We start from the raw sequence: 22,073 nt of genomic DNA on the forward strand, positions 1-22,073 counted from the left end.
TTAGAGGTAACGAACATTTTTAGTCTCCCTCTTATCCAGTCCTTAGATATCCATCAACAAGGATGCTCCAACAACGGATGGTGCTTCTACGCCCTCGGCGTGCCAGGGCAATAGAAGGGACTCTTTCATCAATTCGTCGGTTTTCGGCTACGTATTTACAAGCGAAAGATTCCAATCACTCCAGTAAGTGTGCTCCGCTATAGTCTCCGTCCGCCCAGTTCACAGTTGCATTGCTCTCGTCTTACTTTCCCTCCCTCAACTGGTCTCTGTCCTGGACACTTGTTGTTATCGTCCGGGCATACTATCATATCTCAGTCCACAGTCACTCGTCTTTCTAACTAATGCAGATGCGAATGCAACCGAGGGTTCCGCAGCCTCTTCCGCCGCCGGACGTCCCAGTACGCAAACCAGAAGAAACAACATTCCGCCGGCGAACCTGAACATTCGGAGCGTCAACCAAGAACGACCTCGTCCCCGACGGATAGTAGATGCGAGATCTCTCGCCGCCTCTCAAGCCACTGGCCAACCAGCAAACATCCTTAAGAATCCCAGGGCTCGCAATCCTCGAGGCAACCGATCCACCGCTTCTCGGGGCCCTAGAGCTGGGCCAAAGAAGAAGGTTCAATCTAAAGATGGGCGAGCTGGCCGTTCTCGACGCACCGAAAGGTCTGGCCAGGAAGATTCAACATCCAATTCAGCATTCCATGAAGCCTCAATCAACGCTGTCTTCCGAGAGCTCGCAGAACAAGCGGCGCCCAAGCCTGTCCAGTACAATCCCGAGTCGATCTCCTTAGCTTCACTGAAGGAAACATGGCCATCTCTACCCACCGACATTGACGCTCATACTGCTGGAGTCGTTGAGAAGCTGTCTCTATTCGGCGATCGCTACGCAAATGATTATGTACCTCCAAATGAGCTGGGCAAGCGACTTTATCAGGGCAAATTTGTCCGCTTTTCGAGTGAAGAGGAAAAAGCTGAGGCCATCTCTGAAGCGAACAAGCTATCGCAAGAACGCGCAGACAAGTTGTCCCAGCGAAAAGGCGATCTTGTGGAACCACGTCATGTCGACTTCAGTCCACTCAACACCAAGGACCAAGGCTCACTTCTTGGACTTCTTGTTCAGGGCAATTATCCTAAGTCTAAAGCCAAACAGGCGGACAACCTCTCAATTGTTGACAGTGTCTCTGAAAACCTCAGAAACAATGCAACGTATCACACGGTCGGCAAATCCTCTGCGTTCATTGCGAAGTTGGACTCGCTTTTAGCCGCCAGTCGCATGACAAAACGCGCCTGAGAACCTTGTTTTCTGATACCATCAGTATCCTTACTATGTACCTATACTTTTGCAGCTTTTCATGATCCCTTGTTATCCTTGTCATTGTTTACATTTATGCCTTGCAAGTGACTGTAGAATACATTACTCTCTGAAATAAGTTACAGAACTCGTGTTCATATCCCCATCTGAGTTCACTCAAAGCTGGTCTTTCAGCAGTGTATTTCCTCATTACGCCCGCTCCATAGCCTTCCTTGTAGCCTCAAACAGTTCCTTCACTTCCTTCTGACCTTTCTCTGCAAGCTTTTCCATCTGTTCTTGGGCCTTCCGAACGTCATCTGGCCTGGCAATCTTCTTTTTCTGCAAATCCTGAAGACGTTTATGTACAGCACTGCGTGAATCACGGACGGCACCGGCAGCTTTCTCCATTGCCGCCTTTGCCAGAGCGATCGTTTGATCCCGAGACTCTTTAGTCGGTGGGGGGATCGTGACGTTGAGCTGAAGAGTATTGTGAGGGTCGGCTTGCGGAGTTAACGACAAGTTGGAGGAAATTATTGACGATCGAATGGGCTTCACATGCTATATCAAAGACAGTCTGTGTCAGAACTAAGACTCGAAAAATATTGAGAGAATTTGTCGGCTTCACGATAGTAGAGACAATTTCAAGGCACCAGTCAGTAACTCACATCTTCGTCAGAGGCCAAGATAGTCACCATCCGTCCACCCTTAGGAACAACTTGGGCAAGATCGCCCAGCTTGATCGATTGCTTGCTGCTCTTGTTCAGCTGCACACGAAGACTCTCAATTGAAGCGGTATTGAACCTCCCCCCCACACGCATCTTAGAGAGCTCGTCTCTGAGTCGAGACAGGGCAGCCGCTATGCCATCATGCAGCTGTGAAAAATCATGCGGGTCTTCAGAACTTGCGCCTACTTTTGGCAACGGCTTCCCAGAATCTGCACCAGATGTAGCTTTTGTCTTGTCCTTCTTTTTACACCAAAAAGGCGAACTGGAAAAGCTTCTTTTGTCAGACGGAATTGCTACCTTATGCTGAGTCCAAGGCCGAAGTTGATGCTCAGAAATCAAGTTATAGCGCAATCCAGTAAACGTTGAGCAGCGACGCATATAACTGAGGCCGGTAACTGCCGCACGGCGTTGCATTTTCGCTCTTCTTCTGCTTTTCAGATGCCCGACTTTGTTGGGTATGGGTCCTATATGCTTATCAGTAATAAGAAATCACGCAGGGTACAGTTGCTCGAAGCAAACTGCGCGCAAGAATAGTTATAGACGAGGTTGGTAGGATTTAGTAAGATACACTGCCGAGGCAAAGGGAACAGAGCCACTTCCTGATCACGCGTCTCCTAGCGAGCCACCGATGTCTCCGCGTAGTAAATTACAAGATTAGTACATTTAGAACACAAGCAGCTCGCCATGGTAGCTATGACGACCTACAAAATGGTTATGGAAGGCTGTTTCAAATGGCAATTCTAACAAGTCGCCTTTCTCAAAGTCTAACGGTGGTGCGGGAGATACAGAGGCAATGTCTATAGGGGCAATACACTTTGGTTTGGCAAAGGGCTCGTGCAGTCATACGTAAGAAGAGCATTAAGATGATAAAAAAGTTCATATATAAAATTTTCGTAAATTACTTTTTGCAATTTTGTACCCGGTCATGAATAAACACGCCTCATCTAAAAGGAAATTCCGTAGACGACGTTAAGGTCTCCAATCTAAGGTGAAGCAAAGAAATCGGTCACTTTGCGCAAGTTGGATAGTGGGACTGAAGGGTGAATGATAGAGGCAAGGGCAATTGTATGGTGCCGCACCTAGAGCATGATAGGATCGCAGAGATTTGTTTACCGAGTGGCCATGGCCTTGGTGATAAGTCTCTTGAGAGCAAGCTCCTTCTTCTTGAGATCTTCAGGAGTCGAGTCTTCGATCTCAAGCTGAGCCATGGCATCGCTGAGTGCCGATTCGATCTTCTCCTTGTTGCCACGCTTCAGCTTCAGCGACATGGTGGGGTCGGAAACAATCTCCTCAACACGCGAGATGTAGGACTCGAGCTGTTGGCGAGACTCGAACTTCTTGGTGAAAGCCTCATCGCTAGACTTGAACTTCGCAGCGTCTAGAAAATGTCAGTATGTCTGCATCGATCTCTGACTGCGTCAAACGTACCGTCAATCATCTGCTCAATCTCAGTGGTGGAAAGCTTGCCGACGGCATTGGAGATGGTAATGTTGGCACTACGTCCAGAGGACTTCTCGGTAGCAGTAACCTTGAGGATACCGTTGACATCAACCTCGAAAACGACCTCGAGAGCGGCCTCTCCAGCCCTCATGGGGGGGATGGGAGCGAGGGTGAACTCTCCCAGAGAGGTGTTGTCAGCGCAGTTGGTACGCTCACCCTGGTAAACGGGGAACTGCACGGTTGTCTGGTTATCGACAACGGTGGTGAAAGTGCGCTTCTTGATCGTAGGGACAGTCTGACCACGGGCCACAACAGGAGCGAAGATGTTACCCTCCATAGCAACACCGAGAGAAAGGGGAACGACATCAAGCAGGAGGAGGTCCTGGGTTTCAGCCGAAGAAGCCTTTCCAGACAAGATACCGGCCTGGACGGCGGCACCATAGGCAACGGCCTCATCGGGGTTGATGCTCTTTAATTCAAATTCGTTAGGACAAGACTTGTTAGACAGATGGCGAGAGTAGCACTTACCTTCTCAAGCTTCTTGCCATCGAAGAAGTCGCTAAGCAGCTTCTGGATACGAGGGATACGGGTGGAACCACCAACGAGGACGATCTCATCGACCTTGCTCTTCTCAAGGCCGGAGTCCTTGAGGACCTGCTGCACAGGCTCGAGAGTACCCGAGAAAGACTTGGCGTTCAGGTCTTCAAAACGAGCACGAGTGATAGAAGAGTTGAAGTCCTCGCCATCGAACAAAGAGTCGATTTCCACAGTAGTCTGGGTAGCGTTGGACAAAGTACGCTTAGCACGCTCGCAGGCGGTTCTGAGACGACGGAGGGCTCTCGCGTCACCGGAGAGGTCCTTGCCAGTCTTACGCTGGAACTCCTTCTTGAAGTGGTCCAGGAGGTTGGTATCGAAGTCTTGACCACCAAGGTGGGTATCTCCAGCAGTAGCCTTGACAGTGAAGACACCACCCTGGATGTTAAGGAGAGACACATCGAAAGTACCACCACCAAGATCGTAGATGAGCACGTTACGCTCCTTATCAGACTTGCCGGAGCCAAGGCCATAAGCAATCGCTGCTGCAGTGGGCTCGTTGATGATACGGAGCACGTTGAGACCAGCAATGGCACCAGCATCCTTAGTAGCCTGGCGCTGGTTGTCGTTGAAATAAGCGGGCACGGTGATGACTGCCTTCTCGACCTTCTTTCCGAGCTTGGTTTCGGCAACCTCTTTCATCTGGAGTGATCTGTCAGTATCGCAAGAGGGAATGTAGCAAGCAATTCCGCGTGATTGGGATGAAAAGGAATGTTACCTTCATCAAAACCATAGAAGAGATTTCTTGGGGACTGAAAGTCTTGGTTTCGCCGAGATACTCGACCTCAACCACAGGGTTTCCACCCTGATCAACAACCTTGAAGGGCCAGGACTCAACATCCTTCTTGACAATGGGGTCCTCGAACCGCCGACCGATAAGACGCCTGTATTTGATTAATAGTGAACATATGTCCAGCGAAAAGCTGCTTACTTGATGTCAAAGATGGTGTTCGTAGGGTTCATAGCGGCCTGGTTCTTCGCGGCTTCACCGATCAAGCGTTCCTTGTCGGTGAAAGAAACGAAGGATGGGGTAGTGTAGCTACCCTGCTCGTTGGCAACTGCATGTTTATAAGCTCACCAGCGCCGTATCTAGAGGACACAGGTAACGACATACTGATCTCAACATTGGTACCCTCGTAGTTGGCCACACAAGAGTAGGTGGTTCCTAAAGTATCTCGTCAGTCATTACTTGGGACAACACGGTAGGGAAATGGCTCACCAAGATCAATGCCGATGGCACCTTCGTAAACTTCGTCGGCCATTTTGACAAATGTGTATGTCTCAAGACAGATAGGATAGAAAAATTGAAATGATGCCAAAAGGCAGGACGATTGTTGGAGGAGAGGAAGACTAAATAAATTTTGCCCCAGGCGCTGGAGTGGGAGCGGTTAAAATTTGGATGAAAAAAAAAGAAACCCACTTTGCAATTTTTCCTTCCTTCCTCGACTTTTTTTTTTTTTTTTTTTTTTTTTGCCCCTTCATTTCTCACCCAATCCGCTTCTTCGAGGACTGCCGGTTTTGGCGCGTTCTCGGCTGAGCTAAACCTGGGTTTCAAGCCCTGGTTGGCTGCTGGACTTCACTTCTTAGATAATCAGGCGATTCTTTCTTCGCTCTTTACTACTAGTCGATAGTACTCAGATTGGGGCACTGGGTAATAGTACCTGTCGAGAAGTGTTGACTATGCTTCACTAGGATTTTGGTTCCCTTCTCCATGTTCAGTATGCAAGTTTGTTCCCTAAGATTCTTCATAAAAGCTTTTACCATACGATTAATCGGATTTGGTTTATCACACTGTGAGTGTAGAAAATTTCTCGTATAAGCCGTCCAGTAAGCCCGCACGATCCTTGACAAAATTGTGTTGGAAAGAGAAGAGTAGGCTGCAAAGGGTCCGACTGTGCTCCTCCAATCTTTCAGCGAAGGTAGGCCCCTTATGACCTTGACTTGTACATGGTTGGTATGATAAAACACAATTCAGCCTACAGCTATCTAGTCCAAGCATCAGTTCTTGATACCTTAGGCACTAAAGCGGGTAGCTACTCCACTTGTATCCCAAACAGTCGAAGAGTCACTGCTCGGACATCTTAATGGAGGCTCTTTCTACGCCCTTAAACCAAGACAGCTTCGATCTACACCTCGCTTGTTATACACTTGAGAGGTCAGTGAGAAGAGACATATTTCGACAAGTCGTCACCACAACGTTATTTGCATCTCTTTGAGACTCGAAGTCCTGTCACCCATTCGCTTTTCCTCACTCTGCTACCAAAAGACTATTTACTTGTAAGTGTCTGCTTGGACCGTTTGTGAAGAACAGGCTGGGACTTTCTATCAATAATCGCAACAATGTACGATTCGATGTTATTTTCTCTAACAGCAATCCGACTGCAGTGATTCCGATAGTGTCTGCCCCGCTACCCCCGCTTTTCCAGATGGACATCGATCTGAGCAGAAGGAATAAAAAGCCCCGCCCTTTGCTAGAATCTGAACGGGAGAGACTAGAGGAGTTCATTGATTCTATCCATTATTCAGCTAGGTATGCCGCAGGCAAGCGACAATCTTTTGGTGTGCCTCGACCTTACAGTAAACACAGATACTCAGATGACCAGTTCGAATACCGCCATGTCCAACTTCCCAAAAACATGCTCAAGAAAATCCCTGCAGACTATTTTGACAGTTCAAAGGGAACGCTAAAACTACTGTGGGAGGATGAATGGCGAGCACTTGGTATCACACAAGTACGTAAGAAGAGGTCGAACAAATTTATCACTGTAAGAGGTCTAATACCTTTATCAGAGCTTGGGTTGGGAACATTATGAAGTGCACGAGCCAGAACCACATATTCTTCTATTTAAGTAAGTATGGTGACCCTGCCATCGTTCTCTATTCCTAACCAACGCATATAGGCGCCCCTTGAACTATCAGCCGCCAGTATCACAGTAACTCGTCAGCTGGAACATTCCCGATGCCAACCTTGCCCCCGTCGCCTCAGAAACACCAATACGATATTCAAAAACTACAGTCACTGATAGTGGAGCTACGCATGCAAGAAGGCCCATATGATTAGATTGCATTCAGAAATCTCATCCTGTTGAGATATGCTTCTTGCTACCAAAGAATGCCCACAATTATCATCTGAACTTGAATACCTCCTGTTATCATACCACTCTCTTTTAGAGCACAATTCCTACGCTACATTCATGGCCAGCCATTGCTCCCATTGTGTGGCCGTGAAGCTGCTGCTGATACCTGGTTCCTCGACGCCCTAACCAGCGGAATCAGTGCACCAAATCGCTCAATTAATAATGAGACGGCTTACATTGAAATATACGGTCGGAGATACATGGACGCCGATTGTTCGACCTGACTGTTATATCTAGTTAGGATTCAATGTTGAGCACAGTAACAATATTTCAATGGCGCACCTTGACCATCAATTTGATATCATTCGTCACCTTGTTGCCGGTATTCAACTGTCCATCAGCAATAACTTCGCTGATGTTCAATAATTCGAGCATGTCGTGTTCATCCACACCAACTGTCGCGGCTATCTTCGCAAGTCTCTGATATGTCTTGTTGCGTGTCTCGTTAACAACACTGACATCAAAGAATTCTTCTTGGTGACTGAACAGTGCAGCGCTAAATTCCCAGAACTTGTCTGGAGCTATTTTCAACACCGCCGCACCAGCTTCATGCGTCAGAGTGGATGATGGATGCCAAGGTTGAACGTGCTGACGAAAGACAACCTGAAGTCTTGATTGATAATTTTGTAAGATAATTGGTCTCACCGATGTGTAGAATGTGCTGAATAGCTTTGCGGAGTACTGGAAGTAGTATATTTAGTACACTCTTCCTGCGTAGGGTGCTGTATAAGTACTAACAGGGCAGACATAATCAAGGTCTTCGATCATCAATGCGTTAGTCATCGGGGTACAGAAGAGCATTGTGAGTATTAGGTTAACATACATAGTTCGAGGGTATGCCATGGTTGCTGTAAGTTGGCTGTCAACAACTTCTGACCCGAAAATTTGGGATGAAGAGCCATTATCTTTACACCGACTATAGTCAACCCTTGTCCTTATAGTATAGATACTAAGTAGTAGTGAGCTGGAAAGAAAGTGCCCCTCTACACAGCCCGTGCTTATCTGCGGGGGTAGAGTGATTACACATCAATTAACTAGTTGGTCTAACGTTAGCTAACTAACTAATTATAATTGATTAGTCAGGTCATCATATGCTAAGATAACTAACTGACAGTAGCGTGCGGGTCAGCTATCAACATGATTCTATACAAAGAGACAAGTTTACTTGTTATGATAATATATCTTAACCAGTGTGATAATTATCACTATATATGTGTACATATATAAACATATTCATCAAGTTTTTCTATAAAATTCCCTGATCAGAATAGAATACTGTTTTATAACTTAAAGAGTTTTTATATTCTCAAAAAGTTATACGCTTCATAAATACTAAGGACTACTGATAACATGAAACATTATTTTCATAATCTTCAAAGTTCATCATAGCATCAAAGAAGATCTATTAGCAATTCTGACATAGAGCAATGACTTATATATGGTATAACATACGTGACTGACTCGGATGGATGGCCAGCGCGGCCGTGATAAATGTTAACTAACCTTTTTGGTAATTGATTGTCAATCAAGATAGTACTTGAGCTACTGAGCATCAGTAAAGAAAAATGGTTCATCCTCATGTATACACTTATTGAAGCTTACTACACTTGGTTTGACCAATGATAAGTAACTAGCGCTCGAGTCGCCCTACATGTTTATGCAGAATCTGAAGTGGTGGTACGTAGTTTGGCTGGCGGCACGGACTTTGGCCAGGTAGAAGGAAGATATACATATCCATATTGAGACGCCGTAGTGTTCATTTGATGCCCGCATCAAATAATCCGTTGCGAAGCTGAACCCTCTATATGTGGTCTCCGAAAGTACTTCATGAACCTAAATTAATCTGTAAGAGACCGTCTGACAAACACACCAAACCATGTCTCTCGCTGGTATCTCACAATGGCTTGAGGGCATAAAGTATAACAGGGTATTGAGGTTGATTGGTACGCTTCGGGATCGGTGGTCTACACAAGCCAGTTGAGTTACAGCCAATGGACATAAGGTTTGCTAACGGGGACCAAGTGCCCTTTGACTGAACAGATTAAGATCTCTAATATCCATGGAGATAGCAGTCCATTGAGACCTCACAACATCGTACTCCCCCTTCACCTCCACTCTGCACACCCCCCTAGGGCCTCGTATACCAATAGGACCAGAAATGTACATGACACCGCGACGAGATGTGTGCGCGTTGCGAGCCCAGCAGTAATTTAATCGCCACTTGAAAGCCAGCAGCGCCATACGTAGGTCGGAACCAGACCCAAGGTTTGGCAGCGGTAATTTCTGCAACGCAGTAATGCACAGTGAAGTATGTGGACGGGAGCAGTCCCTGGTCGACGGGCTGCCATCTTGGAAGTTCAGAGGAGGCGGCTGTGACACAAACCGAGAAACGTCGTCAAGTCCATCCGATCCTTGCAATACTGAGGGCAATAAATTTGCATCTAGAGAAATAAAAGACCCAGACACCTGCTCATCCATCAAACCTGGGCTAAGTCGGGAAATCTGTCTGCTCCACAGAACCAAAAAAGCATCCTTAATTGCGTGTGCCACACTTAAAGGCCTCATGCATCTGTGCAGGCAGTCGCCGTCTTCTGCAGTTATTGGCTTCGAAACCCAGGCGAGACCATTCTGAGATAGTTCTAGTCTGTACCAATGAGCAAAATATACTGTACTAATCAGGACATACATACCCAGATCGATAGTATACAGGGGGTGCACGGTATGGAAATCGGTGTTCCAGCCAAACTCCTGCGACAGACAGTGGCCCCCCCAACATATAATTAAGTAGTCGTGTTTGGGATGAGACGTCCAAAACAGCCGAAATTAACTCATCTATATGTTCATGACTGGTTAATTTCAAAATGACTGAAGGACCATCTGCTCGCAAATACCTTTCAAACCCGAGAGCTTGTTCTTGTCAAGGGCTAGTTTCCTAAACGCTTGCCACTCAGGGTCTGTCGCTACATAAAAGTTTCCTTCCTGTAAGCGAGGCCAACTCAGGGGAAGGAAGCGAGTTTGTATAGTAGCGGCATGTTCTGAGTGGGGAGGAACATATTCGTCCGGGTCAAACTTCCCAGTCCTGGACGAGGCATCGAGGCCTGGCAGATTCTCCGGTGACTGATCAGTATCGTAGAGCGACTCATCAAACCGCAGGATAGCGAGTGAAGTTAAGAGATGAAGCGCTGTCCCACACAGAAAAAAGGTAGCTATGAATTTCCTGAAGCACTTGTGAGTAAAGGAAGTGATACCACGACACCTTTGGACTATGAGCTGCTCAGCATACCTGGCCCATGGGCGTTTAACCTGTAGTTGACGAATAGTGACCGAGCTTGAATCCCGAGGTAATGGTTGGCTTATCCGGAATGTTACCTGGGATTTTCGAAGTATTCGTCTAGCATGATACATTGAGAGAACTCGGCCGCCGGTTTCGATTATTCGAGAAACATTTCAAAACATCAATCGAGCTAAAAACCAATGTAGCTTTATTGCCCAGTTTGCTGGTATAGGTTGTAACGGATTAAACCAATCGACCAGGGCAAGGCTTACGCCCAGCAATTTTCAATTTCAGACTCAGAGAGGTATAGCGAATACCGTAGTATTAATGATTTGTAGAAATACTTACCACTGCCATAGTATAAGGAGCAGAAAGTGTTATTCCGCGTTAGTAGGCCCGGCCGCTGTAGCACGTGAGCCAAGCCATCTTAACAGCCATAGAGCTTCCCCAACTTCACATGATGTGCGGAGTACTGAGATAATGTGTCCTGATGTAGCTGGTCTTTTGCCTAAAAAACATCAGCCATTCTCCACTGTAATATCAAGCTATCCAACTTGATATACTCTAATTTTAATTTACATTCTATAATCCTACTCACGCCAAAGGGTGACCAAGGGTTGCATTGACGAGGCTCAGATGGCCTGGGCCCATACCAGTGTTGCCATCCCACACGCCTACAATGCATCCTCTACCCCTATGCCTTATTGCTATTCTTCGAACACATCATGTCATAACGCAACCAACTTTTGCTGCGCACACGTATCTTATTGCAAGTAACTCCTGGTGGGGTGGCTGCTACTGATTGTTATATATGGACGTTCAAAGAAACCAGGCAGAAATCTTTGGGGCGCCACACAAATCTTGCATTAGGATGGATTGACATGCCAAAAAATGGAGACATTCGTTACCGATTTTCTCTCATCCTCGCAATTGGGGTAGCTTTTATAGTGACCATTGGTGCCGCCTTCAGGATATATTTTCATTCTGGACAAGATGAATCCCCCGATGGTATAACGCGGATATAGGGTCAGCGATAACGTTGAGACGACAAGGATCGGGAATGTTGCATTGTCTAAATGTCAACAATAACCATCGTCGCACACTACTCACTGAAATGGCTACCTTACCTGTCAACATGGCCTAGAAGTATCCAATATCTAACCTACAACATCCGTGTGACTTGAAGAGTAACCCTGGAGGATGAGGCAAGTGAGTAGACTATGGCCAGTATGATGAATTTAGCCATGCCGTCTGAGATCCGTGATTCCAAGTTAACGTAGGGGGAGAAACATAAAATAGAATAAAAAACCAATTTCATTTGAAACATGCCAACGCCAATATACCCAGCCATGCATTGCCCGCTAAAAGCCAGATGCTACCAGTTTCTCACCTGCACAAAGTAGTCTGACCTGAACTCGAGTGGTCTCCACAAACGCCAGGATCCGTGCCAGAAAGTCGACATGTGCTGAGATCAATTACAGTGAGAGGAGATATTAGATATGACCTCAGCCAAGCAGGGACACATTACCCTATGAGGGTGCATCAATGTACTGTACAAAGCCGCAGGCGTGTGCTGCACCCTGTGCAAGGATAACCACGAGTCTGCCCAACCGGCATTCCAGATGTCGAGAGGCAGAGAACATATGAGACTTCAAGTTAAGTAATTATTTCATATAGAAGGTCCTGCTTCAAGTTCACCAAGCGTTCGGTTGTTATCTGAATAACGGACGTCTGCGTTCCTATTCGCAACTCCTCTCGATGCACGATTGCCTCGGAAACCGAAGTTCAGTGGAAAGTAAGATGCAGTGAAGATCCCTAACCTTTGGTCCCTCCGACCTGGCTGTGTCGAAGTGTCAGGCACAGGAGATGTGGGCTGGTGGTTAGATTGAGGCGCTCGCCAAAGGCGCAAGCGCGAGAAGCCCGCTCTGTGGGTCAAGGGGCGCCGTTGCGCATGCTGCTCCGGGAAACCCGACGACGACCGCAGAAAGTTCACTCTTCCACCTATAAAAACAGCCTGTGGCGGGTTTATAGGTGTCATTCGTGTCATGCCACGTCGACCCTGTCGTTCTGAACTAGCAGGCAATTCAGAAGTTTCTGCGCGAGGTTTCGGGATGTAGTAATCTGCTTTACATAGGGGACAGCAGGCCCGTCGACTTGTCAACCATGGGTCAACACAAGAAGCATGAAAAGCATGTCCACATGTAAGCCCCCGTATATCATCTTCATCCTCGATCGTATCGAGACAGATAGCACAAGTATCACCTGGATTTGCCAGGAAATCGGCAGGTACAGCGGTGCGGATATGGTCCTCAAGATCTCCAACATCCTCTACGATGACATGGCTGAGCGCGTGGTTACGGGGCTGCTCCGGGGCTGATATGTTGGCGTTGTCGTTTACTCCGATGTTTGCAGGGCTTGGCTCGGGATATCTCTGGCTCTTCTCTTCAGAATGTGGTAGCGTTGTCTCCAGGTTTTCTAGTGGTGCAGACGTCTGCGAAGTGTTCGAATCAACCCGCTGATGGCTTTTGAGTGGCGATGCCAGCATGGATGAAGGTGCGCCAAGCGAAGCAGATATCATGTAGTTCTCATCCTTGAGGCTTTGCGACCGGCTATTTGGTGCCGAAATCCCGCCTGCAGTGGAAAGGCCTTCATTCTCACGGGATGACCTCCATGCTTTATACTTGGTCAGTGGAAACCTCTCGTTGACGTCGTCCATAGTCATCAGCTTCTTTTCTCGGCGTCTTCGGTGCGTTCGTGGCATGGCGACCAGATCTATAGGCTCGCCTGTCTCTTCACTGCGTAGTTGGCGATTGCGTTGGTTATATCGAAAGCAATATTTCACACCAACGATTATCCTGGAATGCGATGGTCAGATAAGCATATTGGCGCAGCAAAAGCCTAGTGATACCAACTTGGACATACCATAGATTGGTGAAAACAACACCAAACCCGAGGGCGACGAAAAATAGTAGAGGCGAACTAGTAGGGCTTGAGCTGTTGTTATTCCCATTACGATCTGTACTAGTGGCACTGGAAGAGGAGCCTGTGGTCGTTGAGGACATGTCGACAGAAGAAGGCGATTGGGGAGAGGGGTGGACAACGTTCACTTGAATAGACTATGCCGAAGAGGGTGTCAAAGAATGGGAATTGTTGCGCGTATAGCAGCGTACTAAATGCAGTGTACCAAATTGACGAAGTAAAAAGACACTTCTTAATTATAGATTGTCTCTGCGAGGTTGGTCGACAATCCCATATAAGTTCATCTAGATGAGGGCACCAACTCCCAGGCTCATGTTAAAGGACGCCCCGGGAAGGTCATCACTGACACCGATATATTTGGAGCTTCCAGGCTTTCAAAATGGAGCCTAATCTGGTGTTGGATGCTCACCAAGTCCGATGGGGGGAGAGGAGGTGAAGTGAGAACAAATACTCCAACGTCGTGGTCGCCAAACACAGACACCTAAGACTTGGGCGTCCGAGTCACGGGGGCAGGCGATCGATCCATCATGTCGGAACCCACTGCGGGGACGGACGGGTAGTAAAATTAAACAGACACAGCCAATTCAGGAAACATCGTCATGGCCCTCAGGATTCAACCACTTGTAGCTACTAGCACGAACCCAGTCTTCAACAAGGTCGCTATCGCCTGCACAATACCAGCAGCGACATAAAGAGAAACCAGACAGGTGGACAGAATGGACAGCACAACTTCAACCTCGCATATAGACAGAAATCCCGTGGTTTTCTTTGATATAGCCTTAGGAGGTATGTACATCAAGTGATACAATCTGTTGCAACCCCGTTCTCCTGACCCAGTCAAGCTACAAAAGCACGTCCATTTAAAAACTGGAAATGAGGTCCATCAATATGTCGATTGGCTGGTGTTGTGCTGCTACTGGTTCATACAGTATTAAAGCTTGCACTATGCAACGAATTGAATACTAAATGGATAGTAACTGAGATATCACTGTGACAGGCGAGCCTCTAGGTCGTATAAAGATGGAACTATTTGCCGATGTTACGCCCCGAACAGCAGAGAACTTCCGCCAGTTCTGTACGGGAGAAAGTAAAAATGCACAGGGACGACCGCAGGGATACAAGAATAGCAGATTCCATCGAGTAGTATGTTTATGAGAGGAACCCAATAGGCGTTTGGATGGAGAGATGCTAATCCTATCCCATCGGAAAAGATCAAAGACTTCATGATCCAAGGTGGCGACTTCGTCAATGGAGATGGGACGGGATCTTGTACCATTTACGGTACTCCAAGGTTCTCGGATGAAAATTTCCTATTGAAGCATGATCATGCTGGCCTACTTAGTATGGCAGTAAGTCCATGAGCCACAAGACACCCATCGAACTATACAATGACTAATTCCCCTAGAACTCTGGTCCGAACACAAATGGGTGTCAGTTTTTCATTACAACAACTGCAACCCCATTTTTGAATGGCAAGCATGTTGTTTTTGGTAAGGTGGTTGAAGGGATGGATGTCGTGCGGATGATTGAGAACACCAGAACGACGCGAGATAAGCCCAACCAAGATGTTCTGATTGTGCAATGTGGGGAGATGTGACACAATGATCGAAGGATGTTTTAGCATCAAGCCAGTGGCATGATATTTTCCATTTATGTTATACAGAGATAAAAAGAAAAGAGCCATAAGCATTAAACCCAGAAAAAAAAAGGTAGCTGTCCTTTCGTGGATTTCACTATCGGTCACTTAAGTTCTGTCAATCCCACTAGATGTTGGCTACAGCATAACCAACAACCTATAACTTCAACTTGCCAAGGTAATCAGAAGCCAAGCTGACAGCTTCGTCGACTCTGTCGGGATTGACTCCATTGCCGACTGAAGTAGCTCCTTTACCTCCCGCCTTTCCCCCGACTGCACCAGAAACGATAGCTGCCCACTCACTAGCGGAGGCACCGGCCTCGCTTGATGACTATACAATCATTGATTGTATTAGTTACAATGACATAGGGCCGGAGTTATAACGATAACGACTTACCTTCGACACGTAACAGCCATGGGCAACACGGCCTTGATCGGTGCTTGCAGCCAAAACGTATACCGACTTCTCGGGTAACTTTGACTTAACGTAATTTAGAGATTCGCTAATCGCTTTGGAATTCGCAGAGATGGGGAGCTTGGCGACAAGCCAACTTCTGTCTTGATTTTCCGGGGCTTGGAAATAATTAGTTATGGTTTCGAGCGCGACTTTTGATTCGAGTTTTTGTAGAGCCTTTTGACCATCGAGAACCTCCTTGTTGATACGTGCGAAACGTTCGCGAAAGGCGGATTTCTGTACAGCAGAAATCGAAAGCTGATTGAGCTCGGCCTGGATCTGCTTTGCCTCCTTCTCTTTTTCTGGAGTTAAGGGCATTGCTTCTAAACGATCAAGCCTTTTTTGGAACTCCGCTGCCAAACGCTGCACTTCATGCGCATCTTCTCCGGTCACAGCGATAATTCTGCGGATACCCTTGGCGATACCGCCCTCTTCCAGAACAATGAGATCTTTAATGTCCCCTGTCTTCTGCACATGGGTACCCCCACAAAATTCAATGCTGACCTCTTTCCAACGCGGATCCTTCACATTCTGGAGTATCTCACCCAGCTCCACACCAACGGAGACAACGCGGACCGGGTCGGGATAAGTTTCTCCAAATACGGCACGAACTCCAGAGATCTCGCGGGCTGTTGCAAGAGGAAGCTCTTGAGAGTAGACAGTACAGTTTTGTCGAATATACTCAGTCGAGATCTCTTCAATCCGAGCCAGATCTTTGTCCGAAATAGCAGACTTGTGAGAGAAGTCGAACCTCAGCTTCTCCGCTGCGACGAGGGAACCCTTTTGCTCCACACCGTCCCCTAAAACAGTTCTGAGCGCAAAGTTAAGAATATGCGTTCCAGTGTGGTTGTTCCTGATCGGCCAACGGCGCAGTTCATCATATTCGCAGATGACAGTATCACCTACTGAGATGGAGCCATATTTCATGAAACCAGTGTGCAGGACGTATCCAGCATAAAGCTGAACATCACCTACTTCAAGCTCGGATTGTCCATCGATGACAATTTTACCCGTGTCATTCTCTTGCCCACCCTGTTCAGCGTAGAAGTTCGTTCGGTCAAGGATGATTCCAAGTTGCTCGCCGTCGGGCACCTCGTCCGTAGATGAATGGAACATCTTGCCCTGGTATATGGCCTTGACTTGGGCGGTAATGTTACCCTTTCCAAACTTGGCAGTGTCATCAGTCTTGGGGACGTCATTCATGGCTTCGAGCTTGCCCAGATCGTGAACATCCAACTTGACCGTCTCAGCGGAAGTTTTCTTCTGGCCTTTGCTTGCTTCCTTTGCTCGCGACCGCGCTTCCTCGAACTCCCGGTCATCGATCTGCAAGCCCCGTTCTTCTGCCATTATACGAGTAAGGTCGACCGGGAATCCGAACGTGTCATAGAGCCTCCAAACATCGGCGCCGTGCAATTTGTCGGCCCCCTTTGCCTTAGCCTGCTGGGCATAATGTTCAAATTGCCGCTCGCCGCGATCCAGAGTCTTAGCAAATGACATCTCTTCTTCGTCTAATATTTCCATGACGTCCGGTTGTTTCCTTCTCAGTTCCGGAAACATATCGCCCAGTTGATCAACGACTGTTGGAACAATCTTTGAGAAGAAGTTGCCGATCTCGACACCAAAATATTTTCTGGCATATCGAGCACCCCGGCGGAGAACACGACGGATGACATAGCCGCGGCCATCATTATTTGGAACCGCACCATCTGAGATTGCAAACATCAAGGTCCGAACGTGATCCGCTATGACACGATAGGCAGTATCAATACCATCAGAATCATCACTACCGAAGGATCCACGGTATTCCCTGGCTCCGGTAACATCTCGAATGGTTTGGAATATGGGAGTGAACACATCTGTATCGTAGTTTGACGACTTATTTTGCAAGATAGACACCAATCTCTCAAACCCCATTCCGGTGTCGACATGCTTGTTGGGCAACGGCCGCAGGGATCGATCTGTTTCACGATTGTATTGGATGAAAACGTTGTTCCAAATTTCCAATACATTTGGGTCATCTTGATTGACTAGATGAGCAGCATTACGTCCACCGATTCGGTCATAGTGAATCTCGCTGCAAGGGCCACATGGGCCTTGATCACCCATCTCCCAGAAATTGTCCTTCATGTTGCCTGGGAGAATATGATCCTCCGGGACGCCAACGGCTTTCCACAGATCTTTGGCCTCGAGATCTGGCTCTAGACCACCTTCCTTATTTCCTTCGAAATAGGTAACGTAGAGACGTCCGGGATCTAAACCGTAGATCTTGGTTAACAATTCCCAAGAATAGCGAATCGCATCCTCTTTGAAATAGTCCCCAAAACTCCAGTTGCCGAGCATTTCAAAGAACGTCTAATAATCAATTGTGCATTAGCATCATAAAAGCCACGGATTTGGTGGCGTTCTCTCACATGATGATAACTATCCTTGCCCACGTCGTCGAGGTCCTACATTTGCGAGAATCAGTAGATGCTCAAGTCTCTTCGACTAACCCAGCCTTTCATTTCTGGTGGCGATCATGCGCATTGCACTTACATTATGCTTTCCTCCTGCGCGAATGCACTACAGGTTGTGTTAGAATTAGCTAAAAATGGTAGGGTTAAAGTACTGACTTTTTGAGTGTTGACTGCACTTTTCAAGTTTGCGAAATCAGAGTGAGGATCCACCGTTCCTAAAAAGATCGATTTGAACTGGTTCATTCCAGCATTGGTAAATAGCAAGGTTGGGTCAGAATGAGGAACAACGGGGGACGAGGCAACTGGCGGTTTTTAATATGATCAGTTTTGACCGAGAAATTGCCCCGAAAAGAATACTTACCAAAAGTGTGGCCATTTTCTTTGAAATATTGAAGGAACGTATCACGGACACGTTTGGAGGTCCATTCCAACTTAAGATCATTATCTGAAGCCATACTGAATGGTCTTGTGATGGTTTTTGCAGGCAAAATATTTGAGAGTGGGGGAGTGTGAAGGTGGTAGAATGTTCTGGGTTGCGACCTAAAGGGTGAAGATAGATGAGTCAAAGCCAGTTCCCCCTCCTTTATGAACCTATGAATACGCATCAAGCGAGTCGTCGGTTGTAACATCCAGTTTTATTTAGTTTGAATGTTCACCCTGTCATGTGCAGTACCATAATTAATATATAATTTGATTACCAGATCTATTCCCTCATCCACCAAGAAAGGGGAAGGGAAAAAAAAAGGTCAGTGGTTGTGTGGCTAATGGCACATGCTGGTGAGGAAATCAATCACGGGAAAAAGCGCCCCGCAGAGAGTTACCCTGAGGGTGATCAGCCTCTGGCAAAGAGATTCGGTCGGTTGCATATCAGTATGTTTCTGCACCATCTATCCTATTATCTGCATTCCCATCACCCTTGTCTAAGATTCACTGGATCTGATTCGAACTCTTTTGCTTGATAAGATACCATAACCTCCGAACATGACATCAGTGACAGGAAGCTTCCTGCTTCCGTCCATCCTGATACCATGTTATTGGACGATACTAAGGATACCATTTACATACATGATCTGGACAGAGAACTAGAGGATATTGAATCAAAGGATAATTGTCTTGATATCCTTCCCGGAGTTGCTGAGCGGATGTCAACTATTCCGAAGTCATTGGTCGCAAATACTACAAGCCCGTGCAACGAGTTGATCCTCTACACCGAGCCTACATCATTATCAATCCCTAAGGAGGAGGATAATGTACGAAAAGCGCTGATAGCTACACGGGAGCGCGCTAGGAGAATTCAACATAATTCTCATACGCAAGGTCGGGACTGTACCAAAAGCTCAACCGCAAGCGCGACAACGAGTGGCCGCGGTACCTCAGAAGGGCCTATTGATGCATATGGGGAGCCAATGGAAATTGATGTTGATTGCTGGGGCAGCATTCCGTCTTGAATCTCAATGAATGATGAACATGAGAAATGAGTTTTTCAATCAACCAAATTTAGAAGTTTAAAGAATTATAAGCCCGACATACGAGTTATCTTGAAATGTCTTTTTTAATAATAATCTGTCTTTGTATTTAAATAGATAAAAAAGATAAGAAATCATTATAAAATCAGATGTAATATTTTGTAATCAATATTTTAGTTGATAGAATCTTAAAACTCTATAGATATTCTATTGTAAATGAAATTGTGAACAAAATATCTACTAAACTTATCAGAACTTAAGAGAAATGATATTATTATAACTCTTGAATTTTGTGATAGAATAATCTAACCATCATGAGTAAGGCTACTGGAATAATATATTACAGTAGTTATAAGAGCCATGAATTTTTAATAATAATTCTATATTTTTTTATGTTAGGGGTCGCCTCTTGATTCTCAAGGATACATTACCTGTTAGACAAGGAGGAATAGCTGGTATTCAAACAGGATTATAAAAGTTTTAGAATTTAATATATAAATAATAATTAATTAGTTAGTAGCAACAAGACTGGCTAGCTAAGTTTATTATAATATAAAAAGCTATTTCATAATATTTTTCTTTTTCTTGTTGGGAGAGCTCAGTTAGAATATAATTCATTTAATATTTTATTTATTTTTTATTTTATTAGAAGCCTGTATAACAGATTTATTAGATTTTATTTTTATAAATAGATATTAAGATTTAGATTCCTGCATATTTTATTCTATAATATTTAGAAGTTTTTATTTTATATTTATTTCTCTTTTTTATATGTTATTTTTAAAATATATAGAAGACTTAATTCTTTTATATAAATAAAGAATACTTTTATTATATAATATTATTTTATTCTTTTCTTTATTTTTTTATTTTTTTATTTTTCTGTTTCTCAAGTACTTAATTCTTTTATTATTTCTTTAATAATTAATTATTATTATATATAATTTAAAGTCCTCTTTTAAAAAATTTTGATAATAATTTTTTTAATATGATTATAATTATATAAGCAGGCAAGGTGATCTGCTTTTAAATTTCATATAAATAAATAAAAATATAAGTTTATTAAAATTTAATATTTAATAAAAATAAAATAAGTAGCTTTTTTACTATCTAGTTATTTTAATTTAATCAATCTTATATTTATTAAATAAAGACATCTTGATTGGCTCGAGATAATAGAAATTATTAACATTATTAAGATTTACTATTAGAAAAAATAGAAAAAAAGTATTTACTGAGATTTTTATCTTCTTTTCCAGGAGATAATATATGCTATTAAATATTTTTAATAAAGATATATATATTTAATAAATTTTTTATTTCTTGGTTCTTTACACAGTCTTTTATATAGTAATTATATTACTAATATCTATGATTTACTGCTGGTAAGTTATCTTATAATTTTTATATATAGCTTATTTACATGCCTGAAATACTTTAAAATATATAATATATATTTACTCCGGGGCCTCGCAGCCAAAGTATATATAATAATCTATAATATTTTATTTAAGATATTTATTTAATCATAGTAATTTATAACAGGTCTTATCAAAGCCAGGTCTTACCTATTAACTCAAATAATTTTAAAAAACTATCTAGTTAATAATCAGGATAATGGCTTCTATGATACTTGTAATATATTAATTAAATTTTATAATAGTCTCAGCAGTATTTATATAGCTAATTATCTAAATTAATAGTTATAATAATATTAGTAGGTACTCATAGAGAATCTTATTTAATATAATAAGATTTAGAATTTTTTAATTCCAGTAAGACTTACTCTGGCGGAGCTGAAAAAAAATAATAAATTTAATCTTTATTAATAAATAGCTTGAATTTCTGTGCATGTTTGTTATGTATATATATTTAATTTAATTTATTAGATTTTATAATATTATATAAAGATTAATAGTTATGTTAAATTAGATTTTTAATAATTTTGTATTATTTCTAGTACTATTCCCTATATTATTCTCTGATTTATTATTATCTAGATTTGTAATAAAGATTAATTATATAATTATATTAATAAAAATCATGCAGATAAGCAGATATTATTTTATAAATTATTTTAGTTTCTGGATATATTAAGTATTATTCTCAGTTATGGAAAGGTGATTTAGTCTTATCAAAAAAAATTATATATATTAAAATCACTGATTATAGTATATTTAATATTTTTATTTATAATTTTTTAATATTAATTATATATATTTAGAATTTTAAATAAGATATAAACTCCCTTATTCATCTCTATTTATAAGAAATCATATATATTATATATAAAGATCAGTAATTATAGTATTTATTTAAATATTTATTTGAAATCTTATCCAGAGATCTATCCAGGGGTTTATCCGGGTGCTATATAAAATTTAATTATAATAATATATATAAATTATATAAACTGCTAATTAAAATCTTTATATATATATATAAGATATTTTTTTAAATTATATCTAGGTAAAGCAGTTCCTGATCTTTATTAGAAAATATATTTTTAGATTTATATTACAAATATTAACTTATAATTTTTAAATTATAATTATTATATACTTCTATATATATTTATCTCACAATAACAGATTCATGATTTTATTAAATAAGTATTA

The 22,073-nt window shown here is 43.6% G+C and overlaps 10 protein-coding genes across 10 annotated transcripts; 4 read left to right on the plus strand and 6 right to left on the minus strand.

Annotated features, from left to right (window-relative positions):
• The first annotated feature begins 48 nt into the window (after nucleotides 1-48).
• Nucleotides 49-1,459, plus strand: BO79DRAFT_169709 (uncharacterized protein). Its single transcript, XM_025679496.1, has 2 exons — nucleotides 49-183; nucleotides 348-1,459. The coding sequence occupies exons 1-2, from the start codon at nucleotides 63-65 to the stop codon at nucleotides 1,292-1,294; spliced, it is 1,068 nt and encodes a 355-aa protein (XP_025542188.1). The 5' UTR covers nucleotides 49-62; the 3' UTR covers nucleotides 1,295-1,459.
• On the minus strand, nucleotides 1,401-5,441 carry hscA (putative Hsp70 chaperone (HscA)). The gene is made up of 9 exons (XM_025684581.1): nucleotides 5,273-5,441; nucleotides 5,168-5,218; nucleotides 4,985-5,111; nucleotides 4,772-4,937; nucleotides 3,988-4,695; nucleotides 3,448-3,928; nucleotides 3,133-3,397; nucleotides 1,960-2,440; nucleotides 1,401-1,852 (listed from the first exon to the last, which is right to left on the minus strand). Exons 1-9 carry the CDS (start codon nucleotides 5,313-5,315, stop codon nucleotides 1,505-1,507), a joined length of 2,670 nt encoding a protein of 889 aa, XP_025542189.1. The 5' UTR covers nucleotides 5,316-5,441; the 3' UTR covers nucleotides 1,401-1,504.
• A 707-nt stretch (nucleotides 5,442-6,148) lies between these two features.
• BO79DRAFT_208161 (cyclin-dependent protein kinase regulatory subunit CKS1) lies at nucleotides 6,149-7,300 on the plus strand. The gene is made up of 5 exons (XM_025682326.1): nucleotides 6,149-6,330; nucleotides 6,439-6,583; nucleotides 6,641-6,785; nucleotides 6,844-6,902; nucleotides 6,954-7,300. Exons 2-5 carry the CDS (start codon nucleotides 6,480-6,482, stop codon nucleotides 6,988-6,990), a joined length of 345 nt encoding a protein of 114 aa, XP_025542190.1. The 5' UTR covers nucleotides 6,149-6,330; nucleotides 6,439-6,479; the 3' UTR covers nucleotides 6,991-7,300.
• Nucleotides 7,051-8,122, minus strand: BO79DRAFT_236459 (DsbA family protein). Its single transcript, XM_025684582.1, has 5 exons — nucleotides 8,014-8,122; nucleotides 7,929-7,948; nucleotides 7,473-7,871; nucleotides 7,367-7,414; nucleotides 7,051-7,312 (listed from the first exon to the last, which is right to left on the minus strand). Exons 1-5 carry the CDS (start codon nucleotides 8,090-8,092, stop codon nucleotides 7,235-7,237), a joined length of 624 nt encoding a protein of 207 aa, XP_025542191.1. The 5' UTR covers nucleotides 8,093-8,122; the 3' UTR covers nucleotides 7,051-7,234.
• Nucleotides 8,123-9,197: 1,075 nt separating this feature from the next.
• Nucleotides 9,198-10,805, minus strand: BO79DRAFT_191470 (uncharacterized protein; the record flags this gene model as incomplete). The annotated part of the gene is made up of 4 exons (XM_025680829.1): nucleotides 10,474-10,805; nucleotides 10,082-10,407; nucleotides 9,881-10,022; nucleotides 9,198-9,834 (listed from the first exon to the last, which is right to left on the minus strand). The coding sequence occupies exons 1-4, from the start codon at nucleotides 10,593-10,595 to the stop codon at nucleotides 9,198-9,200; spliced, it is 1,227 nt and encodes a 408-aa protein (XP_025542192.1). The 5' UTR covers nucleotides 10,596-10,805.
• A 965-nt stretch (nucleotides 10,806-11,770) lies between these two features.
• On the minus strand, nucleotides 11,771-13,860 carry BO79DRAFT_208162 (E3 ubiquitin-protein ligase RNF103). The gene is made up of 2 exons (XM_025682327.1): nucleotides 13,387-13,860; nucleotides 11,771-13,319 (listed from the first exon to the last, which is right to left on the minus strand). Exons 1-2 carry the CDS (start codon nucleotides 13,524-13,526, stop codon nucleotides 12,134-12,136), a joined length of 1,326 nt encoding a protein of 441 aa, XP_025542193.1. The 5' UTR covers nucleotides 13,527-13,860; the 3' UTR covers nucleotides 11,771-12,133.
• Nucleotides 13,861-14,011: 151 nt separating this feature from the next.
• On the minus strand, nucleotides 14,012-14,351 carry BO79DRAFT_81105 (uncharacterized protein). Its single transcript, XM_025689781.1, has one exon. The coding sequence runs from the start codon at nucleotides 14,237-14,239 to the stop codon at nucleotides 14,057-14,059; it is 183 nt and encodes a 60-aa protein (XP_025542194.1). The 5' UTR covers nucleotides 14,240-14,351; the 3' UTR covers nucleotides 14,012-14,056.
• On the plus strand, nucleotides 14,106-15,138 carry cyp3 (putative peptidyl-prolyl cis-trans isomerase). The gene is made up of 4 exons (XM_025682328.1): nucleotides 14,106-14,229; nucleotides 14,286-14,586; nucleotides 14,655-14,792; nucleotides 14,849-15,138. The coding sequence occupies exons 2-4, from the start codon at nucleotides 14,464-14,466 to the stop codon at nucleotides 15,038-15,040; spliced, it is 453 nt and encodes a 150-aa protein (XP_025542195.1). The 5' UTR covers nucleotides 14,106-14,229; nucleotides 14,286-14,463; the 3' UTR covers nucleotides 15,041-15,138.
• Nucleotides 15,090-18,710, minus strand: BO79DRAFT_169731 (alanine--tRNA ligase). The gene is made up of 6 exons (XM_025679497.1): nucleotides 18,351-18,710; nucleotides 18,146-18,291; nucleotides 18,069-18,095; nucleotides 17,945-17,980; nucleotides 15,477-17,885; nucleotides 15,090-15,410 (listed from the first exon to the last, which is right to left on the minus strand). The coding sequence occupies exons 1-6, from the start codon at nucleotides 18,616-18,618 to the stop codon at nucleotides 15,237-15,239; spliced, it is 3,060 nt and encodes a 1,019-aa protein (XP_025542196.1). The 5' UTR covers nucleotides 18,619-18,710; the 3' UTR covers nucleotides 15,090-15,236.
• BO79DRAFT_208165 (uncharacterized protein) lies at nucleotides 18,611-19,513 on the plus strand. The gene is made up of 2 exons (XM_025682329.1): nucleotides 18,611-18,859; nucleotides 18,953-19,513. Exons 1-2 carry the CDS (start codon nucleotides 18,754-18,756, stop codon nucleotides 19,435-19,437), a joined length of 591 nt encoding a protein of 196 aa, XP_025542197.1. The 5' UTR covers nucleotides 18,611-18,753; the 3' UTR covers nucleotides 19,438-19,513.
• Nucleotides 19,514-22,073: the final 2,560 nt, after the last annotated feature.

The sequence above is a fragment of the Aspergillus costaricaensis genome (assembly GCF_003184835.1).
Source record: "Aspergillus costaricaensis CBS 115574 unplaced genomic scaffold BO79scaffold_8, whole genome shotgun sequence".
In the NCBI taxonomy this organism is placed as follows: domain Eukaryota; kingdom Fungi; phylum Ascomycota; class Eurotiomycetes; order Eurotiales; family Aspergillaceae; genus Aspergillus; species Aspergillus costaricensis.

Coding starts and splice junctions, on each gene's coding strand:
- BO79DRAFT_169709 (XM_025679496.1), top strand. CDS start 63: ATGCTCCAACAACGGATGGTGCTTCTACGCCCTCGGCGTGCCAGGGCA. Junction 184..347: donor GAAAGATTCCAATCACTCCA/GTAAGTGTGCTC, acceptor TAACTAATGCAG/ATGCGAATGCAACCGAGGGT.
- hscA (XM_025684581.1), bottom strand. CDS start 5,315: ATGGCCGACGAAGTTTACGAAGGTGCCATCGGCATTGATCTTG. Junction 5,112..5,167: donor GGGTACCAATGTTGAGATCA/GTATGTCGTTAC, acceptor ATAAACATGCAG/TTGCCAACGAGCAGGGTAGC. Junction 3,398..3,447: donor GATTGAGCAGATGATTGACG/GTACGTTTGACG, acceptor GACATTTTCTAG/ACGCTGCGAAGTTCAAGTCT.
- BO79DRAFT_208161 (XM_025682326.1), top strand. CDS start 6,480: ATGGACATCGATCTGAGCAGAAGGAATAAAAAGCCCCGCCCTTTGCTA. Junction 6,786..6,843: donor GAGCACTTGGTATCACACAA/GTACGTAAGAAG, acceptor TACCTTTATCAG/AGCTTGGGTTGGGAACATTA. Junction 6,903..6,953: donor CCACATATTCTTCTATTTAA/GTAAGTATGGTG, acceptor CAACGCATATAG/GCGCCCCTTGAACTATCAGC.
- BO79DRAFT_236459 (XM_025684582.1), bottom strand. CDS start 8,092: ATGGCTCTTCATCCCAAATTTTCGGGTCAGAAGTTGTTGACAGCCAAC. Junction 7,949..8,013: donor ATGGCATACCCTCGAACTAT/GTATGTTAACCT, acceptor TGATGATCGAAG/ACCTTGATTATGTCTGCCCT. Junction 7,313..7,366: donor CTCCGACCGTATATTTCAAT/GTAAGCCGTCTC, acceptor TCCGCTGGTTAG/GGCGTCGAGGAACCAGGTAT.
- BO79DRAFT_208162 (XM_025682327.1), bottom strand. CDS start 13,526: ATGTCCTCAACGACCACAGGCTCCTCTTCCAGTGCCACTAGTACAGAT. Junction 13,320..13,386: donor GTTGTTTTCACCAATCTATG/GTATGTCCAAGT, acceptor ATCGCATTCCAG/GATAATCGTTGGTGTGAAAT.
- BO79DRAFT_81105 (XM_025689781.1), bottom strand. CDS start 14,239: ATGTACATACCTCCTAAGGCTATATCAAAGAAAACCACGGGATTTCTG.
- cyp3 (XM_025682328.1), top strand. CDS start 14,464: ATGGAACTATTTGCCGATGTTACGCCCCGAACAGCAGAGAACTTCCGC. Junction 14,587..14,654: donor ATAGCAGATTCCATCGAGTA/GTATGTTTATGA, acceptor CCATCGGAAAAG/ATCAAAGACTTCATGATCCA. Junction 14,793..14,848: donor CTGGCCTACTTAGTATGGCA/GTAAGTCCATGA, acceptor TAATTCCCCTAG/AACTCTGGTCCGAACACAAA.
- BO79DRAFT_169731 (XM_025679497.1), bottom strand. CDS start 18,618: ATGTTACAACCGACGACTCGCTTGATGCGTATTCATAGGTTCATAAAG. Junction 18,292..18,350: donor AGAAAATGGCCACACTTTTG/GTAAGTATTCTT, acceptor AAAAACCGCCAG/TTGCCTCGTCCCCCGTTGTT. Junction 15,411..15,476: donor ATGGCTGTTACGTGTCGAAG/GTAAGTCGTTAT, acceptor ATGATTGTATAG/TCATCAAGCGAGGCCGGTGC.
- BO79DRAFT_208165 (XM_025682329.1), top strand. CDS start 18,754: ATGGCACATGCTGGTGAGGAAATCAATCACGGGAAAAAGCGCCCCGCA. Junction 18,860..18,952: donor ATTCGGTCGGTTGCATATCA/GTATGTTTCTGC, acceptor TTGCTTGATAAG/ATACCATAACCTCCGAACAT.